General features: G+C 38.7%; 1 protein-coding gene across 9 annotated transcripts in view; it reads left to right on the forward strand.

Annotated features, from left to right (window-relative positions):
• ARID1B (AT-rich interaction domain 1B) overlaps positions 1-20,977 on the forward strand; it is a 500,120-nt gene that overhangs the window by 183,348 nt on the left and 295,795 nt on the right. For all 9 annotated transcript variants that reach the window (XM_064292621.1, XM_064292627.1, XM_064292638.1 and 6 more), the window contains exon 4: positions 2,389-2,499. In XM_064292621.1, the coding sequence (XP_064148691.1) occupies positions 2,389-2,499 (111 nt within the window). The remainder of the gene's footprint in view (positions 1-2,388; positions 2,500-20,977) is intronic.

Here is a 20,977-nt window from a genome sequence, read left to right on the forward strand (position 1 = left end):
CATTGAGGCAGAACAAGTGACATTTTCAGAGCTTCTCACTAAATTTTGTTTTCGTTTTCATTCCAAATAAATATTTGGACTCGTGTTTTAGTAGTTGAAAGCCTCCCGAGGTTAGCAGTAGTGTTTGCAACTTTGGCGGAATCTAATTATTTTGAACTTTTAAAGCCTCGGGAAGTGAATGTGAAGCCGTAGTAAATTCTTCTGATGGTTTTCATAGTCTGTTAGTTCAGTGTTGCTTGTTTTAGAGGGGATGTTTCTAAACTGAAATGTGTATTCACTGTAGTTGTAATGGTCTTTTTCAACTCTTTAAAAAAGCAGCTTATTTGGCTACATAGAGAAAATAAAAAGAAATTTAAAAGGCTAATAAGCATAGGGCATGCCAGTTACTGTTTCCTAACTAAACTAAAGTTTACTAAAAAAGTGCCTGCGCCCCCCTGCGAGGTCTGTGTGCACACACGCGCGTCTGGAGGAGCGGCCTGCTCGTTTGTTTGCCATTGTGAAGCTGTCCTGCACCTTTGTGGGGTTTTGTTACAGGGTGAAGGCCACTGAATGGAGGCCTTGTGCCCTACTTGATGGGAAGTCCTTGCTGTTAATCTGTAGGGACCAGCAGGCCCGCAGCGGGAGTCCCCGTGACAACCCTGGGATCAGGAAGAAACGTACCGCTGGGGGGCAGACTGGGGTGGGGGAGTGTGCTCAGGATCATCCAGCCTCAGCTTTTGTCCCACCTCAGCCTGATTGTTGGAGCCCTGGTGGTGCTGGTGGTGTTCGGCTGCTAATCAAACCTCATGGGGCATTTCTCCTCTGCCCTGTAGGGTCGCTGTGAGTCGGAATCTACTCCACAGCAATGGGTTTTTTTTTCAGCCCGATTGTTACCCTCTGCTGGCAGCCAGATCGAAGTGCTCCCCTTTCAAGATGCCTTGATTCCATGTGCTTGGCGATGCCTCACCTTGTCATTTTAACAGAATTAAACCAGGACGACTGGGATGCCATTTTGTCACCAGAATCCAGTAGTGGTCATTAAACACTGCTATGAGATATTGTCTCCTGATTAATTATTTTGGAGGCGTGTTTAAAGGAAAGAAGGGCTGCTGGATTGTTGCCTTCCCTTTCCTCCAAGCCTGCTGACAGGCGCCCTGACGCTCGGCTGGTTACATCTAGTTTGCGCAGCCTGCGAGCTTTGCAGCACCTGCTCAGGTCCAAAGTTTCTTGGCATCGGAAGCAGTACAATTTTAAGTGTATACTGTGTGAGAAAGGGGTGGGGCAGGAGGAGCTTTTTATAGGGCTTCAACTAATAAACATTAATTTTTAAAATAATATTTTAGGGATTTTGCAGAAGAAGTAGCACTTGTATATAATGTTTCTTTAATCCAACACATATTTGAATGAGTGACAGGGAAAGCATTTTATTTTAAAGTGTATTTTCCATTCACTTTTTTTCTCTATAATCAGAAACTGGTTCTTCAACTTTCAGTGCCAGTTAGATGCTGTAATAGGCCTTTCACATTCTGTCCTGCTGCTCGACTTGGGGTGGCAGTGGGGGTAGAGCGTTAGTAGCTGGGCGGACGAAGTTCACCAGCTAGAGATCTGCATCGGGCAGGTTCTTGCTAGTATTCAGTGAGGTTGGTGTGGGGTAGCGTGTGAATTATGTAATATTTCAGCATAATACTGAAACCGCGGAGAATACTTTCAGAAACGGCGTGCGATAGATGTCAGAAAAACCCTGTTGTTATCAGTCTCCTGTACCTCAGCAGGGTTTGGGGTGTCTTTTGTTCCCCACTGTTGTTTTATTCTTTATCGTGGTTCTTTGCAAATGGTGCCATGTGGACAGATGGAGTTCCAGACATGAGTTTTCATGGTTTGGTAAAAACCCCAGGACACCGTGAGCTTCAGAACTATTTATGTTGTTTTGTGGGTTATTGAGAGGGCATATTAAAAATCAGTTGATAATAAAGTTTTGGTTAATCATTCTCATGTAATTAACATAGTATTTATCGTAATATTAAAGGCCGTTCAACCAAAATCAGGATTAAATAATAAAATGAGCTTTTGGTTTGTTCTGGTTAAAATGAAAGTTTGGCTGCAGTCAGGCTTCCTCCTCACCTTTTATTGACTTTATCTTTCTGCAGTACTAACACATATGATATGTAGTTTGTATGATCTTATAATAAATTCAGTTGTTAATTATACGAATCTTTGCTATTGATGATTCACTGCTTTGTTGTTTATGCTTTCGATGAAATGTTAAATGATAACTAAAACATTTATATGTCTGCTTAAATATAACCGTAGTTGATAGTTTGTGATGTCTTTGCTTCTTTTTGGCTACTGAAGAAGCTTCTAACTCATTGAAATATTGATGAAGTACTTTTTGTATTTGTGTTTGTGCAGGACATGTCTCAGGAAGGCTATGGAACTAGGTCTCAACCTCCTCTGGCTCCCGGAAAACCTAACCATGAAGACTTGAACTTAATACAACAAGAAAGACCATCAAGCTTACCAGTAAGACATTAACATGCTGCTTTGGAAATGGAATGAGTTAAATAATTTTTTAAGGAGTTCTTGTTTTTGTTTGTTCTATTTTGTATTAAGACTTGAGGGAGAGGTTTCCAGATTTCAGATATATTTGTGATTTGTTAATTTTTTAGGGCATAATTCTTGGGAGCAATACTACCCTAAGTCGGCGACTTCATTTGTAGGTGCTCTGTTTCAGAGTCCAGACACCAATGGAAAGCTTTTACTGGGCTGGTTGGTTTTGTGAGCAGGCAGTTATTGCTCTTATACAATTGAGCTTTCTTTAGCCGGTTGCTTTCTGGTAATGACACAGAGCAGAGGTGTCTGTATCAGAGTTGGAATTTAAAAGAAATTCCCACTTGGCAAAGGATATAAATGATGAGATTCAGCATCTGATAGTAGCTTGACTTTCTTTTGGGACATTATATTTAAGTAATGAGAAATCACCCAAGCTTTTGTCACCTAAAAGAAAATGTTTGAATTTAAAATTCAATAAGGCAGCTTGCAAAGTATTTTCACCAGCAAATAGTGTATGGTGTCTGGGGTATATATTGATAAGAGTAGTAGTTACATTATAGGGTATCAGGTTGATACTCAAATACTTCAGCTGTACTTAATTTGTATCTTATAGGGAACCTGGTGGCATAGTGGTTAAGTGCTATGGCTGCTAACCAAGTGGTTGGCAGTTGGAATTCGCCAGACGCCCCTTGGAAACTATCGGGCAGTTCTGCTCTGTCCTATAGGGTCACTATGAGTCGGAATCGACTCGACGGCATTGGGTTTAGGGAACCTAATTTAAATGAGATTTTCCTTATAAACTAAAAAAAAAAAAAAGAAAAATTAAATCATGCAAGTAGATATTTTTACATTTCTTGTTGAAATATTCTGACTTAAAGAATTGTTAATATTTAATCTCTATTACAAAGGTTTGTTTAAGATGAGAGTTCAGACTAAGCAAGATTTTAACATGAATTTTAAATATGGTTATGTTAAGATTTATGGTATTAGTTGTGAACATTTAAGAGCAAGCATTTGTAATGAATGTCATACATGACATTTGGCTTGCGCGCCGTACCCGTGTTTGGTGACATGTAGCCTTAGAGGGAAGGTATATGATGGCTACAGGATATACACTGTCTTTGAATCTAAAGTACTTTTTTTTTCCCTCGAAACCCTAATGTTTACAGCTTTTATTTCTTGGTGGAAGGGGGTAAACTTTTATTGTAGTCATTCAGTAGTCATACTGGAGTATTTATGACCTAGCTATTTGATTTTTGAAGACATGAAAAAGGTAACGATTCTGTGTTTTATGCTCAGAGTTTTTTTTCTTCAGTAGATAATTCACAGGTGGGTGAGCGTACACTGTGTGGGAATGTGTGTGTGCTGTTGATAAATGCAGCATTTGTGGAGTGTTTAGAAAGTGGCTTGCGGTGTTACGGAAAGCAGGTGGAGAGTGAATTTCACTTCTTTTTCACCAGCTATTTGTATTGTGGCCATACTGTTTTTTAGTGTTTTTAGAGAAACCCAGCTTTGTAGGTTTGTCACTGGCAGGTGATTTGTACTGTGATCCAGATTGGAAGAGTTGTCTCTGTGGATACAGATACTCTGTGTAGCTCTAAGAGTAGCTCGAAGTATACTGATTTCTTGGTCTCCACTGGAGACCTGTGGAGCGACTCACTGCTTGTATGCTTGTGTGCAGGTTGGGAGGATGGCTGACTTTCAGCTCACTCCACAGCATGATTAGTGATGGAAGGAACTGTTGTAGGCCCAGAAAGTTGACTGAAGCCTTCTGTTGTGGGTTGGGTGCTTTCTAAGTTGATTACTGAAAAAGAGAGTAGAAATATTTGGGAACATGAGCCACTATACTCATCAGTAGTTTAAATTTTTTCTGAATTGTTCTATTTGTATATGTATAATAACTTGCCACCTTCCTTAGTCTTTACCTTGCCTACTTTCCTAGAGAATTTTTAAGATTTCTTGTGGTGGTGTTTAAAAAAAAAAAAAATTCTTAATGGGTATTTTCTTTCTGTTTTTGTAACTTACAGATGAATGGGAGGCTGATTGACTCAATAATACTTTAAGCACATTTCAGTAGCCTCTTACAGAGCAAAATTTCTAGGTTTTATGGTGAGTATATAGAAGTGCCAGTTACTGGATAAAGGGCAAAGCAAAGCAAAGACCAGCCGGTGTACCTGAAACCCAGCCGTATGTTATTACGATGAAAACTGGCTTTATGTAAGTGTACTTTTTGCACAGGGCCTGGTATGCATGAGAAGTTTCTGCGTTGGGCTTACAGATACATTTATGTGGGTGCTGCATCGAGAAGTCGTTATACAAAATTAGGGTGATTACGGTTTTGTGGAAAGATTTGTTGCTATTCTGTTATCACGTTATTATCGTGTGTTTTCACAGCATTACTTTTATTAAATATTTTTGTTCTCTAAGTTGCCTAAGTTGACACCATAGGTACCATAAAGCTGTGTTTGTCGTCGCGTCTGAATTTGCTTGTGGATCCCTTATAGACTTACTTTATAGACTTTGTAGACTTACTCATGTTATGCTCTTCAAGTGTTGGTGAGGTAAATTTTGTCTTTTTATTTAACATTAGAGAAAATCTCTCATATTTGTAATTTCTAGTTTCATAATTTTGAAACTAAATAAATGGTGGCTCTTACGATTTGCAGCATCAGAAAAATGTGACATAGTGATTCTAATGTATAATTTATTATATAACAAAAATGCTTCTCCAGTAATTTCTTATATCTTATAAGAAATTATTGTAATTATTTTTATAACGTATCTCTTTGCTTATATTGAGATAGATTTTGTAATATTTTTCTGCATGTGTGATGTTTTCTTAAGCATATGCTTATTACATAGTTAACAACTTCCCATTACAAGAAATGAAGACATTTCCAGTATTCTCACGCTAGATCTATAATTTGAGCTCAGTAAGTTGTCCTCTCACCGTTGTTGGAAGTTATATTTGTCTGTATTTTCATGTCATTAAATTCCTGGTGATCTTCAGTAGCTAATGCAGGTATGCTTTCCAGCTGACTGGTGTAGATTGTCCAGTCATTCACACAAAGCAATGACTGATGAATTAATACTTGTCCTCTGTTGTCTTGGGGCCATGACCAGTCATATTTACTTTTTTGCTTAATGAACTCAGATGTAAGCTAAATGAGAGAGGACTAACCAAATCTTCCTCAGTAATGTTCGTGTATTCCTATACCTCTTAACCATGCTGCTTTCTCCCTGTTGAGATAAATTAGCTTATGTATCATTCATATTACCACTGTTAGTAAATCTTAGCATATAGCATATGATTCAAAAATTACCTCAAAGAGCTCTACTCCCTTAGAATATTATCACTTAAAGTTTTAACACATTCCGTAGATTTTACTACCTCTCATATTGGTATGAAATGAAGCCAGCATTCAAGCAAAAGACCCGGTGGAAGGCCTAAAGGGTGCCGTGGTTTATTAACTCCTTTACTTCATAAACAAGAAGCCCTGGTGACGCAGTGGTTAAGCGCCCTGCTGCTAAGTAAAAGGTTGGTGGCTTGAACCCACCCAGTGGTTCTGCGGAAGAAGGACCTGGAGATCTGCTTCCGTAAAGATTGCAGCCTGGAAAACCCTGTCGGGGTGGCTCTAGTCTGTCACGCGAGGTCTCTGTGAGTCGGACCTGACTGCACGGAACCTAACAACAACAACAAAACTGCTTCATAAACAGTGAGCGCACCTCATTTATGTTCTTTGATAACTATCCAAAATACGATTGACACATTTTTTGTTGGATCTTTTGTTACATTGACATCTGTTGTAGCATTTCCTGTTCCTTCTCTTATTACAGTTATTTGTATGATAACTGTCTTGCCTCCCCTGTTCAAGTAGGATCTTTTCAGAGTGTGTATTATGTTTTACTCAGTAAACATTTGTCAAATACAACTTATATAAAAACCTGTTTTTAAATACCTGTATCTCCCAGTTTTAGAACATTTTTTAAATTGTTGGAGCTGTTGACTTCAGGAGGCCCTGTGTTCTCCACGGGCTAGTGGTCAGGCTGGACTGGATGAGTGCCCTGTCTGTGTGGGCAGGCCACTGTTGTTCTGCTGGCCATTTTCTCTTACTGTACAGTGGCATTCGGGTTTTACCTGTGCAACCTTAAGCTTCAAGAAAAGAAGTAGCACTTTTAGATGATTAAGCAAAAATACTAAAAATAGTATGAAAGCAATCTTTTCTTGGTAACATATAGTTTTTAATTTTAAAGGTAAATAAATTGACAGTAATGGTTATTCAGAATTTCAGTAATTGTAGTACACAGATAGAATGTTGCTAATAAAATATTGATAAACATGTACGGAAGGATGTAAACAAAACAAAAAAGGTTTGATTTTTCTTCCTCATTCTAAGCGAAGTACTGCCTTTCCCTCCAGGGATCTGAAGAGTTGTTAATATTACTCAGTTTAGAAATTACTAACTTGGTGTGTTCTTCTGAGTAGCCAGCTCCTAGTTTTGTATTTGAGATAGCCAGGCCCATTGTTCTGTTTACCTAAGAATTGGAATTCCAGTGACTTGTGGTCACAGTCTAACAGCATTTGAGAATAGACTACTTTGTTTTGACTTTGTAGAAAATGTCTATAAATATTGGCTGTTCTGGAAAGCCCATCAGGTAATAAAAAACCTTTCTGCCCCTTTTTGCCTTAAATAGTAAATATCTAAAGAGGTTGACATGAAAAGAATTTGATCTTTTGAGTTAACTAAAATCCTAAATGTTGTGTGCAATGGTGCTTACGGCACTTTGGTTGAGTTTGCAATTAGAAGGAAATACTGGGCTTTAGACAAAACATATGTTTTTTGGTCCTTTGTGAAAGGAAGGAGGTAGTAAATGCTGGTTGTTCTTTGAAATAGCGGGTGTTAAACAGGATATTGGCAGCCTAGAAGAGAATGGCTGGAGAACTGTCATTACCAAGAATATTCTTTTGGGGGTTAGGTATTGGCAACAGGGCACATAGTGTTCTGCCTTTATTGAAAGAATATGCTTATTTGTTTGTTTACTTTTGTCTTTGTGTTTTTAATCTTTAATGACATTTATGTTGGCAAGGGGTAAAAGGTCATGTGTTTTTAAAGCATATATGAATATTGATGATACAGTTCCTGTGATTTATTGGAAAAAGCTAGGTAAAACAGCTTTTAAACTGGATTCTGCTTTCTATCAAGTCTTCAACCCAACTAGAAATGTAAGTTATGAAGACTGTCTTAACATGTTAGTTGGCAAGTTTTTGCAGAAGTTAAAATCTACCATGTAAGAATTAGGTGTATGGCTGCTGAATGAATTCTTCCCAAATTTTTTATTGTATCTTGGACTCAAGTGATTGTCACTGAAAGGTTAAGGATATGGCTGTCTTTCATGGATTGATCCTTCTCAAATTATAAGTTCATAATTATAAGTTAATGAAAGAGAAACCTAATCTACTCTCACCCTGAACTCTGTGCTCAGGCATGGATTATCCCTGTGTGCAACTGAACGTAGAGGCTGTTTATTGTTGGTATTGTCTAAACGTTATTGGTGTACGTTCAGTTTTGGAGTTTCAAAAGAAACATTTTGAAATATAAAACGGAAGCCATTAAACGCCAGCATCCTGTGTAAGGGAGGGTGGGAATAGACTCTCTGAGGATGGCGCCTTGTCTGGTAGACCATCTGCAGGTACATGGAATCACTCGCATGCTCTTATAATAAAGGCACAAAAACACTGTGAAACTGGTGGATTTTTAAAGGGAAGGTGCAGTGCTTCAGATACTTGCCCGGGATTTATCATGCTCTCTAATGGAATTTTAGTCACTGGCCCATTCTATACGGAGACACCAGTTCTTTTTGGATCCAGGCTGAGGGCAGCATGTGAGGGCCTTACTTGAAAGTCTTAATTTATAAAAAATGATAATGACTATCGGAAAGGTTTGTTTTCCAACATGGGTTATTTCTTTAAAATGTGATGTTCTGTGTTTTTATCCTCCAGTTTTTCTTCATTGTATTGGTAGTCATTTTGAAAACTGGATAATACTTGAACAAAGTAGGAAATAGGAGGAAGTGGGAAGGTTTGTTTCTCTGTCTTTCAAAACAATCTTCCGCTTAAGTATTTGTTCTGTGAATCGATATCCAGTAAAACCTCACCAGATTGGAATTCTTCAAGGTAAAACCGGACTAATTACATGGAAAGTCTGAGTAAGTTAAGTATTTAAAGAGAACTGAGTTTGCTTTTAAATAACTCATGTCTTTGTGTACAAAATGTTTCTAAATTGACGGTCTCTTATAATAAATGGATAATTGTAAATTCATTGTAGCCAGGATGTTTGCTTGGTGGCAATGTGTTGTTTTTAACAATTTGTTTATAGACACCATAAGCATGTCTCCTGCAAACTTTTGGATGCAGTTATCTGAAAAATTCCCTTTAAAATATAGGGGAAATGAATTCCAGCCCATTTTATATGACTGTCAGTTCCAAAAAATTAATGAAAGAGTAAAAGAAAAAAAACTAGACAAAATTAGAGAGTAAGAAAGGCCGGAACATAAGTGATTTGCAGGATATTGGTTTTGATAGTAGAAGGATAACTATGATCTATAGTTGATAAATGAGGCTCATTAACTAAGGGATGATGAATGTAGATATTCCCAGCTAATAGAAAAGGCAATGTCCAATTTTGCCCTAACAAATAGAGGACTGGACGGCTTTGACATAACTTGTGGCTCTTAAGATGACCCGTGTGAGGTCATGAAGCCCTTACTGCAGCCTCACTTGCTTGGCTGCTCGGAACTCCCAGGGCCACCTAAAAATAGCTGCAGAACCACGCCTGGGTCATAAGCCTTCAACCGGAGGTGTTATCTGTGCAGAAGGAGGAAGAGTAACGGGCGTTGAGCTCTTAGTATATTTCAAAAAGAACAAAAAGCAGTGTATGTTAGGAATGTGATGGGTACGGGGCTGGGGGAGCTCAGGGAGGAGAGTAGCTTAAAGTTTTTGTTTACTTAGATTTTAAAGTAGAAAGAAAGATTCAGTGATGTTCAGAGGTACCATTTCTCACCATATCCTTCCGTTTCTGTTTCTACCAACTGCAATGCCTGGCACAGAAAGCCTTCCTCCTTTCTTCTCACGCTCCCTAGAATGGGCAGCCTAACCTCTCCAGATTATGCAGGTATTGGCCATTGTAATGCGTGGACTATGTTTGACTTTCTGTTTTCTAAGTCAGGTGGGAAATAGATTTTAATTTACAGATTTTTCCTGTTGCAAGTAACTCTGGAGGAGCACATGTATGTGATATAATAAGGGATACATAACTGACAGGAGCTCATGGTAGCCTTTGTGGACTGGTGATTGGCTTTTATACCTTCTTTTGGACTGGAAGTAACTTTTTAATATTAACTGTCGGTTTAGGAGAGAAAGTAAATATACGGAGAGAAGGTCCTTCCCTGAGTGAAATTTTCTTTTCTTCCCCCAGAATGTAGGATTTGAGAGGTGTCTCTCTCTTCCTCATCTTTTCTTTTGCCTTCTCTAAATTGTTGTAAAATAACTGAATGGTCTTGTTTTCCTTTGTTTGGGTCAAGAAATTTTAGCTGAAAATTGTTACTGTGTGAAAGAAGATTATTGACTCAACAAGCCTTCAATTTTCCGTGAATAACATTCCCACCCTCCAGCTTCAGGAACACGCTGTGCAGCCTTCTATTTTAAAATACAGACTGTAATTTAAAACAGGCAGCTTGATGCCCCACTGAACTTTGTTTAAGCCTGGAATAAAAGAGGGAAAAAAAGCTTTAAGCCACAAAAAAGTGACTAAGCTTTCTCAACCACTTTTCTTCATAATGCATTCTGTTTGAAAAAAATTAAAAAAGCTTCCAGGTACTATTGTTGTCTCTTTCCACAGAACCTAAAATCCACCCACTTTTAGACTGTGGCTTATGCATCTTTTCATGTTGTTCCACGAGCGGGCTATCATTTGAGAGACTTGGTTTTCAGGTGCTCAGAGGAGTACTTGCTGTGGAATCTGTGCCTGTGTTTGTACGTGTTGTCCGGGTTCAGTGGCTGTGAGAACATTCTAAAATTAAATACGTGTTTTGTCACAGTCCTTTCCTGATAGCTAATTTTCTGGAGTTCTCTAGATTTAAATAGTACCTGATTATTTGACTGGAATGATATAAATGTTTAACTGCGATATTGTTTACTCTCTGATCACGGTAAAAATGATGTGAGTTGAAAGTGGTTTATCTCACTTGCCTTTTTTTCCTTTTCACAAAAAGGAAAATAAACAGCTCACAGTGATAATGTATGGAAGGAACAGTGACTTTATGTTTTGGTAAAATCACATTTTGGCAGGGAGCTCGGCTCCCCTGATGATCTGTGTGTCGCTAAAGCTCTGGTTGTGAGCAACTCGGGTCACCTCTCAGGTCCTCAGCTTCCTCCTCTGAAAAATAAGTTAGATTTAGGAATCTCCGGGCACCTTCCCAACTCCAGAATGTTATGTGGCAGGCCTTCTTTGTTAGTTTAAAACAACGATCACTGATAATAAGGAACCCTCTTCTCTCCTTTCAGGGAAGAGTTGTATGAACTGAGGGACCTGCAAGCTAACCAACCAACCTGTTGCCGTCCAGTTGATTTCAACTCACAGCAACCCTATAGGACAGAGCAGAACTACTCCATAGGGTTTCCAAGGAGCAGCTGGTGGGTTCGAACTGCCGACCTTTTGGTTAGCTGAGCTCTTAACCGCTGTGCCATCAGGGCACTCCAGGGATGTGCAGCCCCTTGAAATCTTCAGGCACAGCTCATGGGTGCCCCTTGATGGTCTTCTTCCCATTCTAGGATGCCATTTGTTTTTGTAGCATGAAAATTGAACAGATTTAGAGATTTGGGGGCTGTCTGACTGAGTTGTTGTTGTTGGTTGCCGTCAAATTGATTCTGACTCATAGCGACCCTATGTGACAGGATAGAAGTGCCCAGTGGGTTTTCTTGGCTATTATCTTTACGGAAGCAGGCCTTTCTCCCAAACTGAGTAGCCTTGTTGTGCAGATCATGGGAGAACCATGGACCTTGTCTGTGGAACTCTTTCTCCATCCCTAACATCTCAGAGATTGCAGAGGTCTCCCTGTTCCACCCTTCTGTGTTCAGTCTGCCCGTCTTGATGTGTTTGAGTATAGGGAAGTACAGGGAAAAGGAGAAAAACTCATATAAAAAAGTTGAAAATTGAGTACATGTACCAGGTCTACATGTCTTTATGACTGCTTGGTAAAGTGGTTGGTAGAAAAAATGTACAAAGAAGGAAGCTAAAGGAGAGGGAAGTCTTTACTTTGTAATGCAGAGCCTAATACCTTTTTCCGCTGGGCCCGAACCCACTAGAGACAGTCTCCTGAATAAGAGGGCCACATGGTGTTCAGTTCTAATTTCATGGTGGAGGAAAGAAGGCCTCTGAGGGTATGTACCTGAAGGTCTCCATTCATTTCTATACACTCCGGGTTTACACTTGTATACTACAAAGCGATTGGGTAAGCACTTTATGATTTTTAAACTGAGATCTAGCTAGAATGGAAACATTAGCAACCCACTGACATGAAAACCACGGTTTGTCCTTAATAGAACACAAGCCAGTTTCCTGGATAATGCCCCCTGCATTTCTAAGTTTTGTGTGTTTGTTTTACCTTTTTTTTTTTTTTTTCTTTCTTTTTGAGTTTTTGGAGCTCTGTGCTTCAACTTGGGTAGGGTGGTGTGGAACAAGTCTTATTTTTACTTTTTATCTTACTCCTCTTTCTTTCAAAGTACAAAATATGCAAAAGTACCCAATGGTATACATTGAGGCAGTGGTATAAGCTCCACAGGTAAACAGTGCCTTGAAAAGTAGGCCAGAAGGAATGAACCGGGTCACCGCTGGTGGCCAGGACTGCACAGCAGCGTCCTGCCCCATCTGGAATTTGTGCCCCGGTACTCTTGTTTTTCAAAAATTTCTGATGTGAGAGGAGATCTTTTTTTTTTTTTTTGGTTTCTTAATGGGCTTGGGTGGTTGAGGAGTGCAGTGTGAGGCAGTTAACACCTTCCAATGACCCTAAAAATACATGATTTATCTTTTCAGTTACCCTGTTATCTAGAGAAAAATTGTCTTAGAAATACTAGTATAATAACAGCTAATTGTAAAATGTTTTATTTTCTACAAAGGAAGATTTCAGTTAATTTAGCACTGGAAACTATTAGCAAAAGTCAGCTGTGCTCAGAGTGAGGGTCTTAGCAGATCCGCTGGCGTCAGGTGTGTGAGGTTGAAAGCCGGGGTCTCCTGATGGCTGTTTTGCCTGCTCAGAGCCAGGTAGCACCCCGTATTTCTATATTTTGGAAGTCTGGGGCTTTCAGGTGAGCAAGATAAGTGAGGTGTGCCTTTTATTTATACAAAGCTTTGATTTTCAAGATGCCTTTATTACGCTGGAGGCAACAAGACAACGTAGAGGCTGTTCAGTTGTCTCCGCATTGAGGTGGAAACGAACTGGTAAAAGTGGCCGCGATGAGAATGCGGGGGAAGAAAATTGTTGACACAAAGTGATGGGGAATGATAGATGCTTTTGAGGTTTTTAAGCTGAGTGACTAGGAGGCATGGTGGCAGTGTTGAAAAAGCAGGGAAATTGTGGTGGGGAGTTGGTTTAGAGGAAGAAAAGAATACCCAGGGATTTTATAAGATTAAAGCAAGTCTTGAATGACTTTGCTTGAATTCTAGAACTCCTAAAAGGAAGCAGTTCCTCTTTGTTCCTGAAGCCTTATTTTTTTTTTTTTATAATAGTTCCTTTATAAAGGAGGGTAAAACATTGTCATAAATAGGAATTGATGCTGAAAGAATGATAGCATTGGCTATAACTTTACATCGCATTTAAATTCTTGAAATGACTTGAAAATGGATGGAGGGATTTAAATATTTTTGTATCAGATTGTTTATAAACAACAGGGCTTACCGGAGTTGTTTCTAACCCTGCTTGGACTAAGACAAGAGCACAGTCTCAAGAAACAAATGAAACTAGTTGTTCAGTTGAGATTCATGGTTTTCTTTGCTTAGAGGATAGTACAGTAAGTTTATGTCCTAATACGCTCCTTGGGTGGATTTGGTAAACTTTTGAATGATCTAGACTATGTTTTATTGTACTAATTCATTTTGAAAGAACATTCCCTAGTTTAATTGATTTCATTATAATTTCTCCTTCTCTGAACCTTTTTAAGGTATGTGTATGTGTTTGTGAGCCTAGTATACAAATTTAGTGCCTTTACTTCTTTGTTTTTTTGAGGGTCTGTGAATATGTGGGGGTGGGAGGACCTGGTTTTAACAAGCTATTTTTGGAAAGACTATGCTGTCTTTTATTTTGTAAAAATGGTTAATCTTTTGACCACTTTAAGTTTCTCTGTGGTACAGTTGAATCCCCGCAGAAGAAATGGGCCCTCAGCAAGATTACTCTGGACTGTGTTGGAGCCCTGGTGGTATAGTGGTTAAGAGCTGTGGCCACCAACTCCTCGGAAATCCTATGGGGCAGTTCTGCTTTCCTTTAGGGTTGCTATTAGTCGGAATGGACTCGTTGGCAACAGATTTTTTTTTTCCCTTGTGAAGGGGTACTCTTTTTTTTTTTTAAATCAAGCCTCTCCCCGCTTTTTTCCTTTTAAACTTAATTTGTTAAATTAAACCCTTCTTTCTAGCTAAAGATAGAACATACCGTAGTATGGAAGGACAGTTAATAAAACAAGATAAAATTAATATTAATGAGTTTTTTTTAATGTGTATATTTTTACAGATTTAATTTGATCCGCTATCAAACTCAGATTTTTTAAAGCTCTAATTCCCAGATGTGAACATGGAGAGTCAGAACGGCAGGATACTTGCCTAAAAGTTGTAAAGTGGCGGAGTTGTGCTGGATCTGTAGCTCCTTCAAGGTTAGCAACTGCATTGACGCACCTGCCCCCACCTAGTACACGCACCTTCACACCCTGGTGAGCTTTGATTGTTGAAGCTAAGACTGCTCACCTTTTAAATAAAACTGCTTTTGCCAGTTTTACTTAAAACCGTGAGTGTTCTTGAATAAGTGGGAAAGTGTTCAGATTCCATCCAGTGTTTCTGCTCTTCATAGTGACTGCATTTTAGGTTTCTTTAGCCTAAATGTTGACATCCTCAATTCAGGTGCAAGATTTCACTTTACACAGAAAAAATTCAATCACATTTAATGGTTATTTATTGACTGCTTCCTGTGTCTGAGATGTTACATGACATGTAGGAAAAATAAACATTTTAATAATTTCACTAGCCTATTAGCGTTTGTCCTTTTCTGTAACACATTCAGCAAAAAGAAAGGAAGTCAGCAACAAAAAACCTATTTTTCAGGATTCCTGTTATTTAAAACTCTTTAGCATATTTTTTCATTTTATCCTCAGAGAACCGTCTACATATAGTTGCAGAATTTATACTTCAAACATATAATTTCACTGAAATATATTGCTGTTTTGTGGAAGTCGTGAATACTTGAAGGTATAAGAACAGCGGTGACTGTATCAAAATGTTTTGCTTAGCCTTTTGTGTGAGCTGCTCAGATCATGTCGAGTCTTGTTTCGGTGCTAGTGGTCTTAGGGGCAGGAGAACACCGCTTCCTGACACTTCCGTGAACATCTGGTGTGGTAGAGTAACAGTTGTGCTGGCTGTCTTGATTGGCTTCACGAGGGTTTTATTATTTTTACTGTTTTTTACATGGACTGGATTTCCATTTTATTTTTTTATAGGAATAAAAACAGAATATTAAAGTTCTAGCCATCTTTGATAAAATTCTGGCCTGTTTTTGGGTGTCAGATTTTAAAACCTGTATCTCAATAAGCCCGTTACGTTGATGAAACACATCCCCACGTTCCGTAAGTTTATGGTCTAGATACTTCGCCTTTAACCCTTTACATTTACATGGGAGCAACATATATGTGAAACCTCCCGTGTAGTGCTTGCCAGACATGTAGGTGCTCAATAAATGTCGATTTCTAACCCTTCCTTTGTCCTCCTTCCCTTTCTAAATTTGGTGTAGCTGCCAGGCCTGTTAAGGTTGCTAACCCGCCAATTTCAGAGACTCAGCACTCCCTGTCTGTGACTGAGGAGACGTGACAGAGAAGGACATCACAGTCAGGGAGGGTAAGCAGCTGACGCTTGGCTAGCACTTCACCTCGTTGACTGTTACTACATTGTTGAACCCCAACACTGAGGACCTCTGTGGACACAGGGTGTGCTGGTTGGAATGCCTCCAGGATTGTCCTGCATTCACTTTGATTTTATATTCTTCACTTTTTATTTACCATATAAACAGAGTAACATGAAAATGAGAAAAACACATTAACATAAATTGTAATTAAAAAAAAAATTCCCTATATCGTGCTACCATTTTTGGTTTCTTTTAAGCACCTCAGACTGAATTCTTGTGACAGGGTGGGAGTTGCTGGGATGAAGAGGCAAAATCCTCTAGCGTTTACCTTATGGTTAGCTAGTTGTGAATAATTATGGACATAGAGTTTAGATAATTGAAATACATTGACAGTTCAAAAATTTACCACTAGCCACTGGTTTTACACTTATTTACATCCGAATATAAAGAGCCCTAGTGGTGCAGTGGTTAAAGGTGCTCAGCTGCTAACCCTAAAGGTCGTGGTTTGAACCCACCAGCCGATCTGTGGGAGAAGGCAGTCTGCTTCCATAACAGTTAAACCAAAACCAAGCTCATTGTCGTTGAGTCGATTCTGACTCATGGCGACCCTACAGGATAGGTAGGGTGCTTGGTGGATTTGAACTGCCAACCCCTATTGGCAGTTCTGTCCTCTGGTGCTCGCTGTGTGTCTGAATTGACTCGAAGGCAAAAGGTTTACATGCCAATATTATTATCAGCGCTGCATGGGTAACAGAGTAGCAGGAGTGATTTGAGTGTACGTTTTCCTTTGCCCTTTCCAACTTGTGGTATTATCAATAAGTAGTAAAATCACCAAAAAGAAGACAGGGAGGGGAAAAAAAAAGGGCCCAAGCAAAAAGCTTGGATAGAAATCTGCTTTGTTTGCAGTGCCACTTTAGATAAACTTCTTTGATTTCTGTAAGGGTTTTCAGATTTCTGAGACAGATAACCATACAAACCATAGTTGTCTAGAGACAACCAAATGTGATTGATAACAAATGTTTAGTGGAAGACAGAAGGTGGTGAATTGGGTAATATAATTTAAGATATCCTTTGAGTCAAATCACTAATGTTTTTTATAAATCTAAAGATACAATATTATATATATTTAAAGATACAGTGGAAACCCTGGTGGCGTAGTGGTTAAGTGCTACAGCTGCTAACCAACGGGTCGTCAGTTCGAATCTGCCAGGCGCTCCTTGGAAACTCTTTGGGGCAGTTCTGCTCTGTCCTGTAGGGTCGCTATGAGTCGGAATCGACTCGACGGCACTGGGTTTGGTTTTGGGTAAAGATACCATATTATATATACATGTAAATCTAAAGATAGACAATATTTTGTATGTATATTTAACAAAACAAAAACCCTGTTGCTGCGGAGTTGATTCTCATTCAGAGTTTTCCAAGGAGCAGCTGGTGGTTTTGAACTGCCGGCCTTTTGGTTAGCAGCAGAGCTCCTCTGCGTGTGTGTGTGTGTGTGTGTGTGTGTATTAAAGAGAGAGGGCCGTGGTGGCACAGTGGTTAAATGCTCAGCTGCTAACCACGAGGTTGGTGGTTCACACCCACCAGGTGCTCCTCAGGAGAAAGACGGAGCAGTCTGCTCCTGTAAAGATTACAACCTTGGAAATCTCATAGGGTCGCCATGAGTTGGGATCAACTCGACGGCAACAGGGTTTTATGTACACACACGTGTGTGTGTATGGAGAGACATGCTTAAATAATTAAGACAGGGCATAACCTTTTTGAATTCTGCCTTTTTTATCCCAATTTGATTAGATGACATTAAGTAAAATATGTTGTGGGAATCAGGAGGTGTTCTGCACAGGAGAAAACACCTTGAAAGGTTCTTGTGCTGGGTTTTTTAATGTTGCTTTTTCAGTCAGGCCGTTGTATTTATTAATAATTAAATGATTCGTCAGAAGGCAGGTAGGAAACTTTTGCAAATGATTATTTAATAAGTGAACTGTGTAGCAAAAGTGGTAGCTCGTGAAGAGGTACCTGGGCAAACTCTGCAGGAGATGAGTGGGACTTCACAGTTGTAAATAGATTCATATATTTTACTTTTCCAACATTTTATTGCCTGTGCTATCATGTCTTTGTATAATCACACTCACCATCACCAGTTTCATCTTTCGAATGTGCCCACAAACCTAATTTCTCCTTAAAACAATAAAAACAAAACAAAAAAAGGCCCAAGCAGAAGCTTGGATAGAAATCTACTTTGTTTGCAGTGCCACTTTAGATAAACTTCTTTGATTTCTGTAAGGGTTTTCAGATTTCTGAAACAGATAACCATACAAACCATAATGTCTAGGGACAACCAAACGTGATTGATAACAAATCTTTGGTGGAAGACAGAAGGTGGTGAATTGGGTAATATAATTTAAGATATCCTTTGAGTCAAATCACTAATGTGGACCCTTTAGATACAATACTATGTAGGTATCTGAAGATATACTATTATTATTTTTATATATAAATCTAAAGATACGATATTATATATATCTAAAGAAAAAAAATTTTTTTTTAAAGATACAATGGAAACCCTGGTGGCGTAGTGGTTAAGTGCTACGGCTGCTAACCAAGAGGGTGGCAGTTCAGATCTACCAGGCGCTCCTTGGAAACCCTATGGGGCAGTTCTACTCTGTCCTGTAGGGTCGCTATGAGTCAGAATTGACCCGGCGGCAGTGGGTTTGGTTTTTGGTTTATATATGTATAAAGATACAATGTTATGTATTCGTAAATATACATCAGTATAATTAATGAATTTCTTAGCCTCCCTGACTAATTTTGTTTTATAGTGTGGCATTCTAAAGAAAAAAGAAAAAAAAAAAGTTTTTTTCTTTTTTTTTAATGTAAGTATGACCCAGATAGTCTATAACTTAATGATAAAAATTTAAGAATATCAGTTTTTTATCGGCAAAAAGGGAATTTACAAGTATGTTTATAAACAGCTTGGATGAGGTATTCATTGAGAATTATAAATAAGTGTGTTATTTTTAAGTATACCAATGGCCACTTTTAACTGAAGGTCCTATTGTGACAACATTTTTATATCGTATGACGTTTTTATATAGGATATATAACCCCTGGATTTCTAAAAAAGGATTTGAACTGGCTTACAGTAAAACATTTATATACACTAAGGTTCCGAAAAATAGAAGACATATATATATATATTTTTAAGTTTGAAAAGGGAGAAGCAAACAAGCCATGATAATGAAATTACAAGAATACCTATTAAAACTGAGGCTGTGTTCCTGACTACAAAGTCAAAGGGGGAAAATCGAGGTTGTGCAATTATCAATAGAAAACAAAACACATCCTTCCTTAAGGAAGGAATGTCACTTTTCTTCTTTTGTTTTGTAAAAGGAAATACTCTGTAAAGGAACATATGAAATGCCCCTGTGAAAATGATAAATTTGATGCCAAAGTCTATGATTCTGGTTTTTTCTCATGTTAGAGAAATTGTCCCGTGTCGTTTGGGATGATAATCCAGGACCTAAATTAGTCATCCTGTAACATGAGTGAATGAATGATTTTTTTTCTGTAACTTGTTTAACTGCCTTTTCAAAATTGTAAATCCAGCAGCTCTGTACACAGGAGTAGCTTATTGAGCCCTTTTTATTTCACAGTAATAATAAAAAATTTTATAAGCATAAAATATATAGCAGGATGAAAACTCATTTAGTGAAAAAAAAGTTGAATTATGAAAAGAGTATTGTTCATAAACTTATGTTTCTTTGTTTTGAGGGTTAGGTTGTAGGTAATGTTATATAATTTCATACTTTTCTATTTGTACCTTTTTACCAGAGAAGATTGCTAATCCTTGGGTCATAAAATTTGGGTTCAAGATTAATTGGTGAGGCAGGTGATAGTCTAAATTTTGTAATGCAGACATTCTACTGATCAGTTAATAGTTTGTAACCTTTCCATTTTATAGCAAAATCTATGTGATTTATTTCTCTTGAACTCCTTGACTCGAGTACATTATGTAATTGGAGATGTATTCCTGGGGAGAAAAAGAGAAATTCATAATTGATCCGTAGAGCTTGTCCAGCTCCTTCAGGATTTCAGTGGTGAGGACAGGAGAGTTGGCATGTCACCACCCAGGACTGGCCAGGTGACACAATTTTTAATTTCTGTGTTATCTACTTTACTAAGAGGGGGCTGTGGGCAGCAGGCTGGTGACCCAGCAGTGGGCAAGGTCCTTCATACCAGCTTGGGATCTGCAACTGTCTTTCCCTGTGGTAGCCTTTTAGCCATTCACCAACTTTTCAGGGGAGGGGGGTGGTTCTATATTGTGTTGCTTTTATTGTAAGGGAAAGAGTCTGTTTTTGAGCCCAGATTCTGTGACAGAATTCAAAAGAAAATTTAATATATGTTTAATTATCCTTACGAAAAATTAACATAGTAAAACTGCCTCAGCTCATTTGTAGGGAGTCTAGTCATTTCTGACTTCCTTCAAGTAAAAGAAAATTCTAGTAGTTTGAAAATTCTTCCTTATAGAGACTCTCGAAAAGAGATCTAACACCACTGTTGATGCTTTTGTGTGCTCTTACTGCTAGGAAGAATACCTGCTGGGGATTTGGTGGCTCCCCCTCAGCTAGGGGTGGCGCTTTTTTACAAACCCATCAGCCACAGAAGCATGGATGGCAACTGTCCGAATCGGCTTTATTTTTTCCATTTATGGTTGTTGTATTTTTGTTTGTTTTTAAGACACAAAAACTTGTAAACAGGCAAACTTAAAGGTTGGTGGTAAGCAACCACACTGGTTTTCAGCGTTTTCCCTTTGGAGCATTTAAAAAATATATATCTTATGGGTGTCGAGATGAGCTTGTGTGATTGGACAAAAAAGCTCCAGGACTTGGAATAACTCTCTCCTGTCGCTTCAGTGCACAAATCGGTTTTGCTCTCTTCGCTGGCTACTTGTGCTTAAAACAGTTTTTGACAAATACTGAAGTTTCACAAATACAGAAGTAGCAGTTAGAGAGGTGGCTTTGCAAGTCCCCTGAAACATTCATGCCCGTCCTCAGTCACTCTTAATTTGAATGAGAAAGAGGACGGCAGAAGCTGTTTTTATTTTTGCCTGGGAGGGAGAGAAAAGGGAGGCAGAACATTGTACTGTGTAATTTAAAAAAAAAAAAAAATTCAGATTCCATTGAGATTCTTTCTTGTTTACTTTCTGTTTTACTCTTGTTGTCTGTCCATGAGCTTGACGAATGTAAGCCTTCCCCCAGGAATGTGGAGAGATGTGGTACAGGCCGCCTTATAACCT

This window comes from Loxodonta africana, chromosome 1, assembly GCF_030014295.1.
Source record: "Loxodonta africana isolate mLoxAfr1 chromosome 1, mLoxAfr1.hap2, whole genome shotgun sequence".
Lineage (NCBI taxonomy): Eukaryota > Metazoa > Chordata > Mammalia > Proboscidea > Elephantidae > Loxodonta > Loxodonta africana.